Source organism: Trichechus manatus, unplaced genomic scaffold (assembly GCF_000243295.1).
Source record: "Trichechus manatus latirostris isolate Lorelei unplaced genomic scaffold, TriManLat1.0 scaffold00297, whole genome shotgun sequence".
NCBI lineage: Eukaryota > Metazoa > Chordata > Mammalia > Sirenia > Trichechidae > Trichechus > Trichechus manatus.
The window spans coordinates 1,297,063-1,310,477 of NW_004444233.1; the positions used below are offsets into that span (position 1 = coordinate 1,297,063).

The following is a 13,415-nucleotide window of genomic DNA, read 5'->3' on the forward strand; positions in this document are numbered from 1 at the left end:
ACAGATGCGTGAACACCCACAAAATTGACACTCAACGCAGGATGCATACGAACCTCACTCAAATAACAGATACACTTGACTCACACCCACGACTGACTCCCATCCCCACCCCTCGTGTACACGCACCACATTTAATTCAGGTCCGTTTTAACATGTATGTGCTCTGGACCCACTCTGTGCCAGGAAAGCACTGGCGACACAGTGATGCCCAAGGCAAGTCTCTGTCCTCAGGGCTCAGAGCCCAGCGGGGGAGGCACATATGTAATCAAACAATTATAACATGGCATTTGCAGCCAGACAGGTCTGAGTTCATTCTCTATTAAATACGAACTCGGAATCGACTCGACGGCAACGGGTTTGGTTTGGTTTGGAGCCCTAGTGGCACAGTGGTTAAGAGCTCAGCTGCTAACCAAAAGGTCGGCAGTTCGAATCCACTAGCCACTCCTTGGAAACCCTATGGGGCAGTTCTACTCTGTCCTATAGTGTCGCTATGAGTCAGAATCGACTCGACAGCAACGGGTTGGGTTGGGTTTGGTAGCGACTTCAGGCCTGTCCCCCTCTTTAAGCCTCAGAGTCCTCATCTGGCAAATGAGGACAGTAACAGTACCACCCTCATAAGGTTGTTTTGTGGATTAAATGAGTTAAGGAAGGTAAAGCACTTACAACAGTGCTTGGCATACAAATCAAAACCAAACCCATTGCCGTTGAGTTGATTCCAACTCATATGGACCCTGTAGGACAGAGTAGAACTGCCCCATAGGGTTTCCAAGGCTGAAGTGTTTACAGAAGCAAACTGTCATATCTTTCTCCCTTGGGTGGGTTCAAACTGCTGACCTTTTGGCTAACAGCCCAGCACTTAACCATTGTGCCACCAGAGCTCCTCTGCTTGGCACATAGCACCAAGTAAATCCAAGCAGACTGTAGTGAAAATTAAATAAAACAATGTCTATAAGGGGCTTGGCACAAGGCTCATAGAACTAACCAAGGTGGCCGTTGTGGCTGTTGTTATTAGGAATGTACAAGCTATGGTGTGGCTCTACAGAGGGCCCTCTGCTGGTGGGGTGGAGAAGGGTGATCAAGGAACGCTTCACTGAAGAGGGGATGCTTGAGCTGGAATTTAGAGGATGGGCTGGGCCAGGGCTCTGGGCAGAGGGTACAGGTATGAAAAGGCAGAGACAGGAGACTTGGGAGACATTCAGGGAAGTGCAAGTGGGTAGTATTGTCAGGATGTCACTGACAAATCCTACACAGGCCCATCACAAACGCAAATGCATGCATTCGCATTCACACACACACACACTCTCGCTCTTCCTATGAGCCTCCCCAGCTCAAGAGCCAACATCAGTTTCCTCTCAGTTTGCAGAAGTGAAGCAGGCTCAGACAAGAGGGCTTGCTTGGCAGGGAAGGCTGCTGAATCCTCTGCCTTCCCTATAGAAGCTGGGTTCAGCCCACTCACCTGGTGTCTTAGTCATCTAGTGCTGCCATAACAGAAATATCACAAGTGGGTAGCTTTAACAAACAGAAATTTATTCTCTCACAGTTTAGGAGGCTAGAAGTCCGGATTCAGGGTGCCAGCTCTAGGGGCAGGCTTTCTCTCTCTGTTGGCTCCTGGGAAAGTCCTTGTCTCCTTTCAACATCTGTGGGCCCAGCATTCCTTGGAGATCTCCACGTGTCTTGGCATCAGTCTTCCCCTGGGTCTGGCAGGTTCTCAGCACAAGGACCTCAGGTCCAAAGGACATGTTCTGCTCCCAGTTCTTCTTTCTTGGTGGTTATGAGGTCCCTCGATTTCTGCGCTCTTGTTTAATCTCTCTTGTATCTCAAAAGAAATTGACTAAAGATACAACCTAATGCTGTAGATTGTGTCCTGCCTCAATAACATTATAAAGGTTAGGATATACAATACATGGGATAATTAGATCACAAAATGGAGGATAATTACATAATAATGAGGATCATGACCTAGCCAAGTTGACACATATTTTGGGGAGACACAATTCAACCTGGCATCCCTCACACCCACACCCAGGATAGAATCTGGAGCTCCAGCCTCAGGCTTGGGTCCCTGTCCATTCAGCTTTCCTGGACCCATCAAAAGGAGCTTTACTGACCAAATAACAGGAGGCCTGGAGCCTGTCCTGAGGCCTAGCCATGCCCTGCAGGCCCTCCTTCCCTCGGCCTAGGGCCTCCATGTCAGCCAAGAAGAGGGCTCCACAGCGGAGGCCACTGGCAGGAGACTGCTCCAAAAGGCCTCCTGAAGCCCAGGGCTTTGGATCTGTACCAGGGTCCCAGGTCAGAGCCTGGTCCAAGCGTCAGCCCAGTCAGGGACGAGCTGCAATAGCAGCCCTCCTGCCGGCTGTGCCCTGGGACTCCTCTCCCAGCTCTGATGGCTATCTCTTTGGTTTAGTTCTAGAGAACTGTCCTCAGCAGTGCCAACATGTCCCGGCCCAGCAGCACAGCCATTTACTGTAAGCTTACTCCTCCACCCTCTACCTCCATCCTTCTCCCCTCCCCTCCCCTCCTGTCTCCCTGAAGCCCTTGTCCTCCAGTCTCTCCCTCCCCGCAACGACTCCTTCTCACTGGCTCGGTTGCTCACTTCTCACTCTTTTTCCCTCCACCCCACACCCTTGCTTTGCCCCCACAACCTCCATCCCTCACCCCCCCACACCAATCCCCACAGTGCACCGGAAGGAGTACTTGCAGAGCCTCACCTCAGAGCCCAGCTTCCTGCAGCACAGGGTGGAGGTGAGTACCCCGAGGGGTCCCAGATGGTTTCCTGACTCAACCTAAGTTGTCCCATGTGCCCATCGTCCTGCCAAAAAATAGACCTCTAAGACAAGTCCCTGCCATGGAAGCCAATAGCCTGCCCCAGAACAACAAGTCTAATGGAGCATCTGCTACCTGCCAGGGAAGGGAATGGGCACAGTTGGGGACAGGAAGAGCAGGGGGGGTTGAAGTTAGAGAGAGGTGGACATCCTATCTCCAGGCAGGAAGAAGTCGCAGAGATATGTGCCTAGAGGCATCAGCTGTGGTACCTTCCTCTGAGCTACTCTACCCTACCCCCTCACCCCACCCCACCCACCTCCCTACCCACCCCCTGCAACTCTAGTCCCCAGCTCAGAGAACTACTCTTTGGCTAGGATCTGGCGTGGCTGGAGAAAGGAATGTGTGAGGTCAGCAGTCCCTGTGAAGGATAGAGAGGGCCCCAAAGGAGGCACTGCCAGAGAGGGCAGGTGGCTAGCTCCGAGCTCCCAGACAACTGTCAGCCACTTGGAGGCTGGAATGAGTCTCTGGCCCTCAGGGAGTGAGACACTGGGAGATCTGGTTGCCTGAAGGGCTGTCAACACCATGGGAAAGCACAGACTACAAGGGTGTGGCTGGGGTAGAGCACACACCTGGTCAGGCTGCCGCACCAGATAGAAACCATTCTGGGCAGCATCAGATGTTAGGGCTCTAATGGAGCAGAACCAGGGAAGGACGCTGGGTGGTGGCCTGGAGTTTCCACAGGCAGCAGGGGTAGGTCTCCTTTGTCAGCTAGGGAGAGGCCAGGAGTACTCAGCTTCATGGCAGGGGTAGGGGGTTGGGGTGGGGTGGGGGGCAGCTTAATTTAGGCCCAGCAGGCAAGGGCAGAGAGGAGACATGTTCAGGCTGACAGGGAGTTTGTTCATGATGTCAAGCTTCCCTGAACATGCTGGAAACGTGAACAGCAGGCAAAGGATCTAGGAGGTGTGCAGAGAGCAGGGCTGGTGGGACCCAGGGGCAGGAGACAGACTGCATATCCCCCAACAAGAGACTACACTGGAGGGCAAGGGGCCGGACTGCTGCTTGTGACATCAGCATTTGGATGTGAGAAGGGAGGGATCTCCTAGGGGAGGTGAATAATGGCAAAGACCCACAGGAATGGGCAGCTTCACAGGGACTTGAGTAGAGAAGATGGGGCTTGATCTTGTTCCTAAGACACCGGAGGTGAGGGACTAGCACAAGTGGGAAAGGCATTCTAGGGATGGGGAACAGCATGAGCAAAGGCACAGGGACAGGAATGCTAAATTCAGGTTAGTGAAGAGGAAGACCAGGCTGAGATGGTGGGTGCCCAAAGGGAGCACAGGGAGACAGAATTTTGAGGGCCCTACATCTCACTCAGAGGAGTTTAGACTTTATTTGTTGAGTGATTGGAGTCCACATCCTCTACCACCCAACCCCCTCACTGGCCTGGACTGTTCTGGGCCATGATTGTCCTTCCTTCCTCCAGGGTCCTAAAAGCCCCCGCACAGCCCCACAGACCTAGCCTGCCCACTTCTACACTGGCCCTGACATAAGCCCTTGAAGATTGCTTATCTAGATCACCCCACAAGGAGGCCACGGCAGGTCTCCCTCCTCTGCTGCCTCTCCCCACCCCCACCCCCACCCCTAGTCTCCCCTTTCTAAGTCTTCTCCCGGTCCTGGGCCTCATTCTCTCCCCTCAGCACCTGATGACGTGTAAGCTAGGTACTCAGAGAGTCCAGGAGCCCAAGGATGCCCTGCAGAAGCTGCAAGAGATGGATGCGCAGGGCCGTGTGTGGAGCCAGGACTTGCTCCTGCAGGTCAGAAATGGCTGGCTCCAGCTGCTGGACATCGAGACCAAGGTCAGCCCACCCAACAAACTCAGCAATGGGTCACAGCCAACCCGGGCAGTGCAAAAGCAAGCTCCAGGCACTTGAACTCTACTCCGCATACTCCAAATAGCAGCCACACCCCTCCATATACACATACATACCCAGGCTTAGGTGGAGACTGGGGCAGAGGCACAGAGGTCAGGGTAGATGATACCCCAGTCCCAGGCCACCAAGCGGGCTGGGGTACCCCAAGTCAGGAGCTCCAGGAGCCAAGCCTGGCTTTCAGTGACCTCATTGCCAACCTCCCCGCCTGGCCCAGGAGGAGCTGGACACTTATCGCCTGGACAGCATCCAGGCCATGGATGTGGCGCTCAACACTTGCTCCTACAACTCCATTCTGTCCATCACAGTGAAGGAGTCAGGACTGCCAACCTCCAGCACTCTGCTCTTTCAGTGCCAGGAAGTGAACGTAAGCAGCCAGGGGTGGGGTGGGAGAGACAGTGGGTGTAGGGTCCAGAGAACACCCCCCTACACATATACACATACCCTCAGCCTGCCTGACTGCTGCTTCCCCCAGGCAGAGCAACTGAGGGCAAGCCTGCAGAAGGCTCTGGAGGAAGAACTAGAGCAAAGGTAGGCAGCCTCTTCCCCATTCCCACCTATAGAACTTCACAGCTCAGGCCTGGTTGGCCAGACCCTGGCCCCGCATCTTAGGGATCCTAGGAGCCTGTGACACAACCAACATGGACCTGGAACTGGGGAGCAGCCAGGCTGGGGCCAGAGCGTAGATGGGCATGGGGAAGGGGCTAGGGCTGGGCCCAAGGGGCACTAGAGACTGACCCTGGAGACTGCCATGGGGCCAGAAAGGGCCCAGAGGGTATCTCGGCCTAATAGGATAGCACTATTAGGTGGGTGGTACACTGGGTGGTGGGTGTGCAGATGGTGTCACGGAAGGGTTCAGATGGAGACCAGGAAATGGTGGGGGGTCCTAGAGAGAGGTGGGGGTGCTCCCGGGTCCTGGGCAGAAGTGTGGGTGGGATCTCTGTCCCAAGAACCTTGTCAAAGATGTGTCCCTACCACGTTCTCAGCAGACCCCAATTTGGAGCCCTTCGCCCAGGCCAGGGCAGATGGCGGGGGCCCCCTCTGGACCAGGGGTTCCTTCCAGAGCAGCCTCAAAGGATGACACCAGAGCACAGTAAGTTTTTTGGGGGGCAGGTAGGAGGAGAAGGTTTAAATCAAAGACCAAGGAGGTTCTGAATCCACGGTCCCCTTACATTCCAGGAATGCCACCATCCCCAAGGCCCCTGTCTCGCCATCCCAGTGCCCGAGAACCAAGTAACTTCACTCTACCTCCTCCAAGGCGGTCCCTATCCCTCAGGGACCCAAATGAGGATGAGGTAACTCAGATTGTCTGGGGCTTGCTGAGGCTTTCTGGGCCTGGGAGCCAGGATGGCCAGGGCAGGCTCTGGGCCAAGAAGAACCAAGGAAGCTTGGTTTGGCCCCAGGCTGAGCCTGAAGATAGGGCTTGTGGTGGGGTGGGGTGGGGAGCAGGGTCAGGAGTTCCAGGACGGTGCCTCGCTTCACTCAAGGCCATGAGCTGTTTTGGGGTCCAGGAGGTGTTGAACCACATCCTAGAAGACATTGAGTGGTTTGTGGGAAAGCTAAATGAGGCCCAGGAAAAGACCAGCAGTAAGAAGAAGAGACTGTGGAAGAAAAAGAACAAGAATCAGGGAGGTGAGTGCTTGGGCGAGGGGAGAAGAGTGGGGAGAAGGGGAGGAGTCTTGGGATAGCCTATGACCCACAGCCCTCTCCCACAGGGATAACAAAGGAACAGTACATCGACTGCTTCCAGAAGATCAAGTACAGCCTCAACCTCCTGGTATATGGCTCCCCACAAGCTCCTTACCCCACCGCCTTCTCCTTTCTCCCCTTTCTGCTCCCCTAGTCTCATAGGCCATCTCAAGCCTTTTCCTTCTCCAGCTTCTTCCCCTGGAACCTCCCCTCTCCACTCTTGGGACTTTTGGGGAGTGCCAAGCTCCCAAACAAAGCCCAAAACAATTACTGGGGCACTGAGGAAGGTAGGGTGGGGAGGGTGTTGACAAACATTGCCCTGTGTCCCCAGGGGAAGCTGAGCAGCAGGTTGCAGGAGCCGAGTGCCCCTGAGCTCGTGCACCTCATCTTCCAAACTCTGGACTTTGTGAGTTGGGGAAGGACAGGGTGGTGGAGGAAGGGAAGGGAAGGACAGGATGAAGTCAAGAAGAAACAGAGGGAGAAAGGGGAGTGGGGTGAGAGCGGGGTAGGGCAGGGGCAGACGGAGCCCTTGCTTACCCCAACACACCCTTCTCCTTGCCCCCAAGACATCATCCCTGGTGTGTACAGAACGCCCCAGTAGACTAGATAGTCTAGGGTCAGAGCCAAGGACACCAAGACTCCAAGGGAGATTGGAAGTGGCAACAGGCCTGAGGCAGAAGGGGTCACTTGCAGGAGGTAGCTTGGCATTTCCAACATGGGAAGCCAGGTACTCTGGGCCCTTTACCACCTCTGTCTGGTCTTGTGGGAGCCTAGGCTTCCTCATACCTTCCATTTCTCCCCCAGATCATAGCCCACTGCCCTGAGTCTGGCCTAGCAGCCCAAGTGAACTCACCACTCCTTACCCCCAAAGCCATCGACCTGCTGCAGTCCTTTCTGACCCCAACTGAGAGTAACCTCTGGAAGGCGCTAGGCGTGGCCTGGACCACCAATTGGTGAGTGAAGACTAGGTCTGAACTGAATTGCGGGTGAGGGACATGGGGTCAAAGGGCAGCAATCAGAGGTGACAAGGCTCTACACAGTCACAGACCAGAAATTTTTCAAACAAATTGGGGTACTCTACATGGGGTTGCTGAATTTTCATTCTGCTAAGTGTGAAGAGTTAAAAAAAAGACAATCACCTACTTTCACCACCAAAGAGAAGGCATTATCTCAGGGAAAAAAACAGTCCCTTCCGAGAAAGGAGAGTTGGCAGTCTTCTTCTAAAATATTTTCTCATTTTTTCAAGGACAAATTGAAAACTTTGTCTCGATCCAGCCCAGAATTTAAGAATTAGTGAAGTGAGAGATACTGCAAATGTAACATCAACAAGACTTGGTAACCAGTTGGCTAGGGAGTAAAGAGAGAAAGAGATATTCCAAGCCTGTGCAACTGTGAGATGGGCAGTTGGACAAGGAGGCCAAACTGATGAGAGCAATGGGGAGTGGGGGACAAAACCAGCTTGGATATGCTGAACCGAGGTGCCAGTAGAACCCCACAGAGACAGGTGGCCCGGCCCTCATTCGAGGTCTGATGTGGCAAAGTGAATTTGAGGATAGTCCTTATAGAAATGATAGCTGGAGCCACGGCTAGAGGTAAGGGTTCCCGAGGAAAGCTCCAGAATTCAATTCAGCAAGCACACTTTGCTCTATTCCATGAGAGAAGAAGGCAGGGCCTTGGGAAACATCTTCATGCAGGTGGTTAAAACAGAAAGAGTTAAGGAGGCAAAGAGAAATTCCGGAGAGTTAAAAGAAGAACCAAAAGAGCAGAGGCATGAAAGCCAAGAGAGAAGAAGGTTTTAGAAAGACAGACAAGCCAACACGGAAATAAGCCAGTTTGTCTAACGAGTCTTTTGCTTAACGATCAATTCTTTCCAATTCAGCCCCCTTTACATGATTTTTTTTCATCCAGTCCATCTAAAGACATGAAATAATTTAATACAATTCATTTTTATGAGCTCTCTGGGTTCAATCATTAAAAGGAAATCAGTTATGGATTTTGGAGCTCCTATCTCATAAGTGTTCAGTTGTCCAGAACACTGGGGACAAACAGTAACTATAAGCCCACCTTGGGGCACACCAACCATCACAACTGCGCTGGCCTCACCGAGTCTGTGGGGCTAGTCCTGGCATCTGTCCAGTGCTAGTAGGAAAAGAAAACAGAGGTTCTGCAATGGACCCAAACAAGAGGGTCTATGGCAGACACTCAAATACCATCATTCAGTCACTTAAACATTGACTAACATGTTGGATATATCTTTCTGTGTCTCAAAATCCAGCCTTACTTCAAGAATTTAAGACTTTACAAAAATAGCTCAGCAGATACAATTTTTAAAAGATACTCCACAAAGATACGAAACAACTCCGTCATTCATAAAATGATATACATTTGATAAATTCTTATTTTAAATATAAAATTAAATCAGATATGCCCTTAGAAAGATGTTTTCTAATTTCCTAAAATAACAAGAAGTGAATGAATGAAATGAAAGACACAAATGCAAAAGATGGAATAACTAAAGATATGTTAAAAACCCTTAAAAGAGTTGCATATTAGGTAAATTACATTTAGATATCTTGATTTTAGGCAGATTGACCCAAAGTTAAAATAGCACTAAATGCTGTGGTCACCCAGAAGGATGAAGACCATACATATAAGGCCACTGGATTTGGCAATCGGGAGAACATCAGGACTTTAGACAAACTAGCTTCAGCAGAGTAATGACAGAGGTATAAGTTAGGTTGCAAGGAACCGTGAAAGAAGCATGTGAGATGTAAGCAGGAACACAGACACATTCTCAGAAAAACGGGTTAAAAGGAGGTAATAATAGGATGGCAGCTAAAAGCAGTAGTGACAGGGTCAAGAGAAGACCTGAGCATGTTTGTAGGCCAAATAGAAATAACCAATTAAAAAGATGCAGAAGAGGGAATAATTCATTTGTTCCCATTGAACAAACATTTATCAGCGTCCCCTGTGTGCCAGCCACTGCACTAGGGATACGGCCCTCAAGGAGTTCAATATAGTGAGAAACAGACAAGTAAGGCTCATGTGCAATATAGAGTAAGGGAGCAATAATCCAAGCGAGTACCAAGTTCAGCAGCAGAACAAAAGAAGAAATATTCACCTCTGCCCTAGTGAGTCAGGGAAGGGTACTTCTTCAAGGAGGGGAATAGGCATTTCCCCAGCAGGCAAGCCTGAGAATATTCCAAGTAGAGCAAGCCTGGAGGCCACAAAGAACTCAAACCAGAGCAGCTCTGCTTTGATCAGTCTCACAAATTAGAGTTCCACAAACTATTTAGTTAGAACAAAAGGTTCTGTGGCTGGGAAACTGAAAAAAAGTTACAAAAAACACTGAATGAGATGATTCCCAAAGGGTCATCCAGCCCTAACACTCTGGGGTTCTACCACTTTAATCTAAACCCTCAATCAGTGTGATTAAGTGTGCAGCGTATCCTTATGAAGTTGATACATCTCTCTGCCGTGGATCCTTATGAAGTTGATACATCTCTCTGCCATGGGATTTGTTCATGCTTAACTGTCTCCTTTGTGGGTGTTCTGGGGCCTTTCACCTGTGCACGTGGGCCATGCCTCCCATTAGACAGCAGATCCCTGAGGCTAGGCCTTGTCATCTCCTCCATTTCCATATCCCACAGCCTGGCACAGAGTGGACATGAGCTCAGCTTTGTTTTCCCCACAGGGCAGAATGGACAGGCCCAAAGCCCCTGCCCTACATACCCACATTCTATGATGGCTGGCAGCCTCCAGAGACCTTCTCTAACCAGGTAAGGGGAGCTTAACACAGAGCCCTACCCAAAGCCCCGGACTTCAGCTAGTTTCTGCCCTCCCAGTCCGAACTATGGTTGTATGACAACTAAGTGGTTGGGTAGGTTCATGTGGGTACCCATATCTGTATAGTGGGGAGGCAGGGAAGGGTATATAAGGCAGCTGCGTGTGAGTAGGTCTGTGGTTCAATACCCTAGCTCCCAACCACCATGCTGGCTGACTCCTGCTCTTGCTTACTCTCTGTTCTACCCCTTACAGGCACCCCTAGAATACCAGGACTCCCTCCGGTATGCCCTGGGCTTAGTAGGGACCACATGGTCCTAGGGAGGGAGGGACGGGGCTGATCTTTTGGATCTCTGGATCTCTACATCTCAGAGACCTTCGGGGCTCTCTTTTAGCCAGACACGTACATGTACAAACATACCCCTCCCCTCCACTGGGTGCAAAAAGCAGGGATTTTTTACCTTCATAGGCTCCAATCCCTTCCTTTTGACACTACCCACATACACCTCTGACTTCCCAGAGATCAGGTATAAAGTGCTCAGCAGTGATCAGAGCAGAGCTCAGATGTAGAAAATTCTGCTTGAAGAGTGTTCACAAATCAGCAACATTTCAGACCCGTCCTACCTGCAGAAATTCCCACTCCAAGTCCCACCTACCACTTCCACATTAAACTCTGTGGAAGCCCAAAAGTCACATCCAGACTCCAGCAGGAGATAGCTGAGGCTCTCTGGGCTGGGATAGGGACTTAATTTCTGAGGTTCCACTCTCCAGCCATTCTAACTCTGTCTCTGGGGGTGAGGGGTGTCCTAGGTTAGGTAGTGTTCCACACTTTGCACAAGACAAGACATACAACCATGACCCTCAGCCTGGGGACCCCAACATCCTGCCCTCCGGCCCCAGACCTGCCAAGCAAGCCCTGAAAATGCAAGTCCTATATGAGTTTGAAGCTAGAAACCCACAGGAACTGACTGTGGTCCCAGGAGATATGCTGGAGGTGAGCAACAGACTGGAGGCTGGGAAAGGAAGTGGTAGTTAGTGGGAGCTACAGGCAGCCTGAGTGGGTGGCCCAGGTATGGGGCTCCTGGGGTGGGTAGCCTAGAGCAGGAGAAGGAAAGGGGGAAAGGGCCTGGAGGGAAAAGGCTTGCTGGGGAGGGGGTGACCTCGCTGGACAGAGACCCAGGGGTGACTAAGGAAGTGATTCTTGGCAGGTTCTGGACCAGAGCAAGCGGTGGTGGCTGGTGAAGAACGAGATGGGACAGAGTGGCTACATTCCCAGCAACATCCTGGAGCCCCTACAGTCGGGGGCACCTGGAAGTCAGGGCCAGTCACCCCCTCGGGTACTACCCAGCCCAGATTACCCAGGGAAACTATAAATCTTGAGTCAGAGGTGGGGGGTGGGCTTCGGTCACAAGAGGAGGAGAGACTCCTGGTTTGGTTTAATCAATATTACTGCATGCCTAGTGTGCTAAGCTTTATCATGCTGGGCTCTGGGACCAGAGCAGAGAACAAGACAGGGCCCCTATCAGACAAGCAAACCATGCAATGAGAGAAGATTTCATGGGAGTTCAGAGAAGGGACCTTGGTGATGGTGATATGGGTGCCTGTGAGATTAGATGGCCTCTGATCCCCATTTCCCCCTGACTCTAGGCTCCAATGCTCCGACTCAGCTCAAAGCCTGAGGAGGTCACAGCCTGGCTGCAGGCAGAGAACTTTTCCTCTGTGTGAGTACCAAGCCGCATGGTGTGTGGAGGATAATTTCTGTAAAGGGCTCAGATAACCAAGGTAACCTCAGAACATACGACCTGACCTACACTGTGCATGACAGACCCACAGATGCCGCCCAGCCCCAGAGCTGTCCCTGTTGAGTTAAAGAGATTAGAAGGGGGCAGGGGCATCTTTGCTTCTTCTTGAAATGCTGTGAAACGCTGCTCAAATCTGAGACTGCTTCCCGGCCCATGCTGCCAAGCTGGTGGGATCCCAGGGCTTTTTTGTTTGTTTGTTTTGAATTGTTTGTTTGTTTTCTTTTTCTTTTCTCAAATTGGGAGCCCCTTCTTGCCAGGCAGTACTGTGTGGCTTGGGACCTACCCCCTCAGTTTGCACAGACACGCAGAGGGATCCCTGTGAGCATTTCTTTATCCTTGTTTCTTTTTTTTTTTTTTTTTTCCTATTTTTTTTGGGGGGGTTTCTTGTTTTTTTTTAAAAAATTTGTTTTGTTTTCTTTTCCCTCTTTCTCCCTTTTTGTCTTTCTTCACAGTGTCTTGTCTCTCTATACCTTCCTTCTCTTCCTGTCCCCTGAATACCTGGCGCTGAGTGACACCTCTATGCCTTCTAGCCAGGCTGTACTTCACGGCCTGGGAGCAACTTCCCCAGACCTTGTAGCCACATCAGTGGGATCCCTAGGAACTTTTCTTTCCTTTTTTCATTCTAATTTTTATTTATTCATTTCATTTCTTTTCTTTTTTTCTTCTTCTTCTCCTTTTTGTTTTTCTCCACTTCATAGTCTCTCATCTCTCCACTCCAACAGCAAGCTCCCTAGCACTCTTTTCTGTTTGTTTGTATGTTTTTGGCTCCTGTTTCTCTCTCCTCTCTACCATACCCATCTAGCTCCACACATCACAATCTCCCCCCTCCATCCTGCCTACCTGCACTGTGCACTTAACATCACATCACCAAGCAGCCCAGGCATGGTCTACCGGAACCTGCCCTGCACTGATTACCAGCCCGCCCAGGTGGCCATCGTAAGTGCCACAAACAACGCATCCAAGCAACTCCTCTTCAGCTAGACCGGCCCTGCTGTACCATATCTGAGCAACTGACCCTGCCAATTGCAGAAGTAGGTGAAAAGTATCATGCCCACGACGAACAAACAACAAAGAAGACACAGCCTGCTCAGACATAGCCAAATAAAACAAACAAAAAAGGACGAAACAAACAAATCTACAATCAATAAATGAGAACGATAACTACAGAACGCCCCAAAGACAGCAGACAATATCAAAACATTTACAAAAACATGACAGGATGGTTCCAGTAGGCGTCCAAAATAAAACATCAGATGACTTTCCAGTAGAGGAAAAGGCACTAGAACTACCTGATAGGGAATTCAAATCTCTAATACTCAGAATTATCCAAGAGTTTATGCAAAAAGCAGACAAAAACGAGGAAAAAATAGACAAATTCATGGAAAAGGCACACAAATTCATGCAAAACACAGACAAAAAAATGGAAGAATTCAAGAAAATAATGCAGGAA

The 13,415-nt window shown here is 50.7% G+C and overlaps 1 protein-coding gene across 1 annotated transcript in view; it reads left to right on the top strand.

Moving 5' to 3' along the window:
• Positions 1 to 2,434: 2,434 nt before the first annotated feature.
• The window catches only part of EPS8L3 (EPS8 signaling adaptor L3), a 17,488-nt gene continuing 6,507 nt past the window's right edge, over positions 2,435 to 13,415 (top strand). Inside the window, exons 1-16 of the mRNA XM_004390438.1 lie at positions 2,435 to 2,465; positions 2,678 to 2,742; positions 4,461 to 4,619; positions 4,909 to 5,058; positions 5,167 to 5,222; positions 5,681 to 5,784; positions 5,871 to 5,986; positions 6,203 to 6,323; positions 6,407 to 6,468; positions 6,712 to 6,786; positions 7,185 to 7,333; positions 10,075 to 10,159; positions 10,419 to 10,444; positions 11,040 to 11,157; positions 11,372 to 11,500; positions 11,811 to 11,884. Coding sequence (XP_004390495.1) covers positions 2,435 to 2,465; positions 2,678 to 2,742; positions 4,461 to 4,619; positions 4,909 to 5,058; positions 5,167 to 5,222; positions 5,681 to 5,784; positions 5,871 to 5,986; positions 6,203 to 6,323; positions 6,407 to 6,468; positions 6,712 to 6,786; positions 7,185 to 7,333; positions 10,075 to 10,159; positions 10,419 to 10,444; positions 11,040 to 11,157; positions 11,372 to 11,500; positions 11,811 to 11,884 — 1,520 coding nt within the window. The remainder of the gene's footprint in view (positions 2,466 to 2,677; positions 2,743 to 4,460; positions 4,620 to 4,908; positions 5,059 to 5,166; positions 5,223 to 5,680; positions 5,785 to 5,870; positions 5,987 to 6,202; positions 6,324 to 6,406; positions 6,469 to 6,711; positions 6,787 to 7,184; positions 7,334 to 10,074; positions 10,160 to 10,418; positions 10,445 to 11,039; positions 11,158 to 11,371; positions 11,501 to 11,810; positions 11,885 to 13,415) is intronic.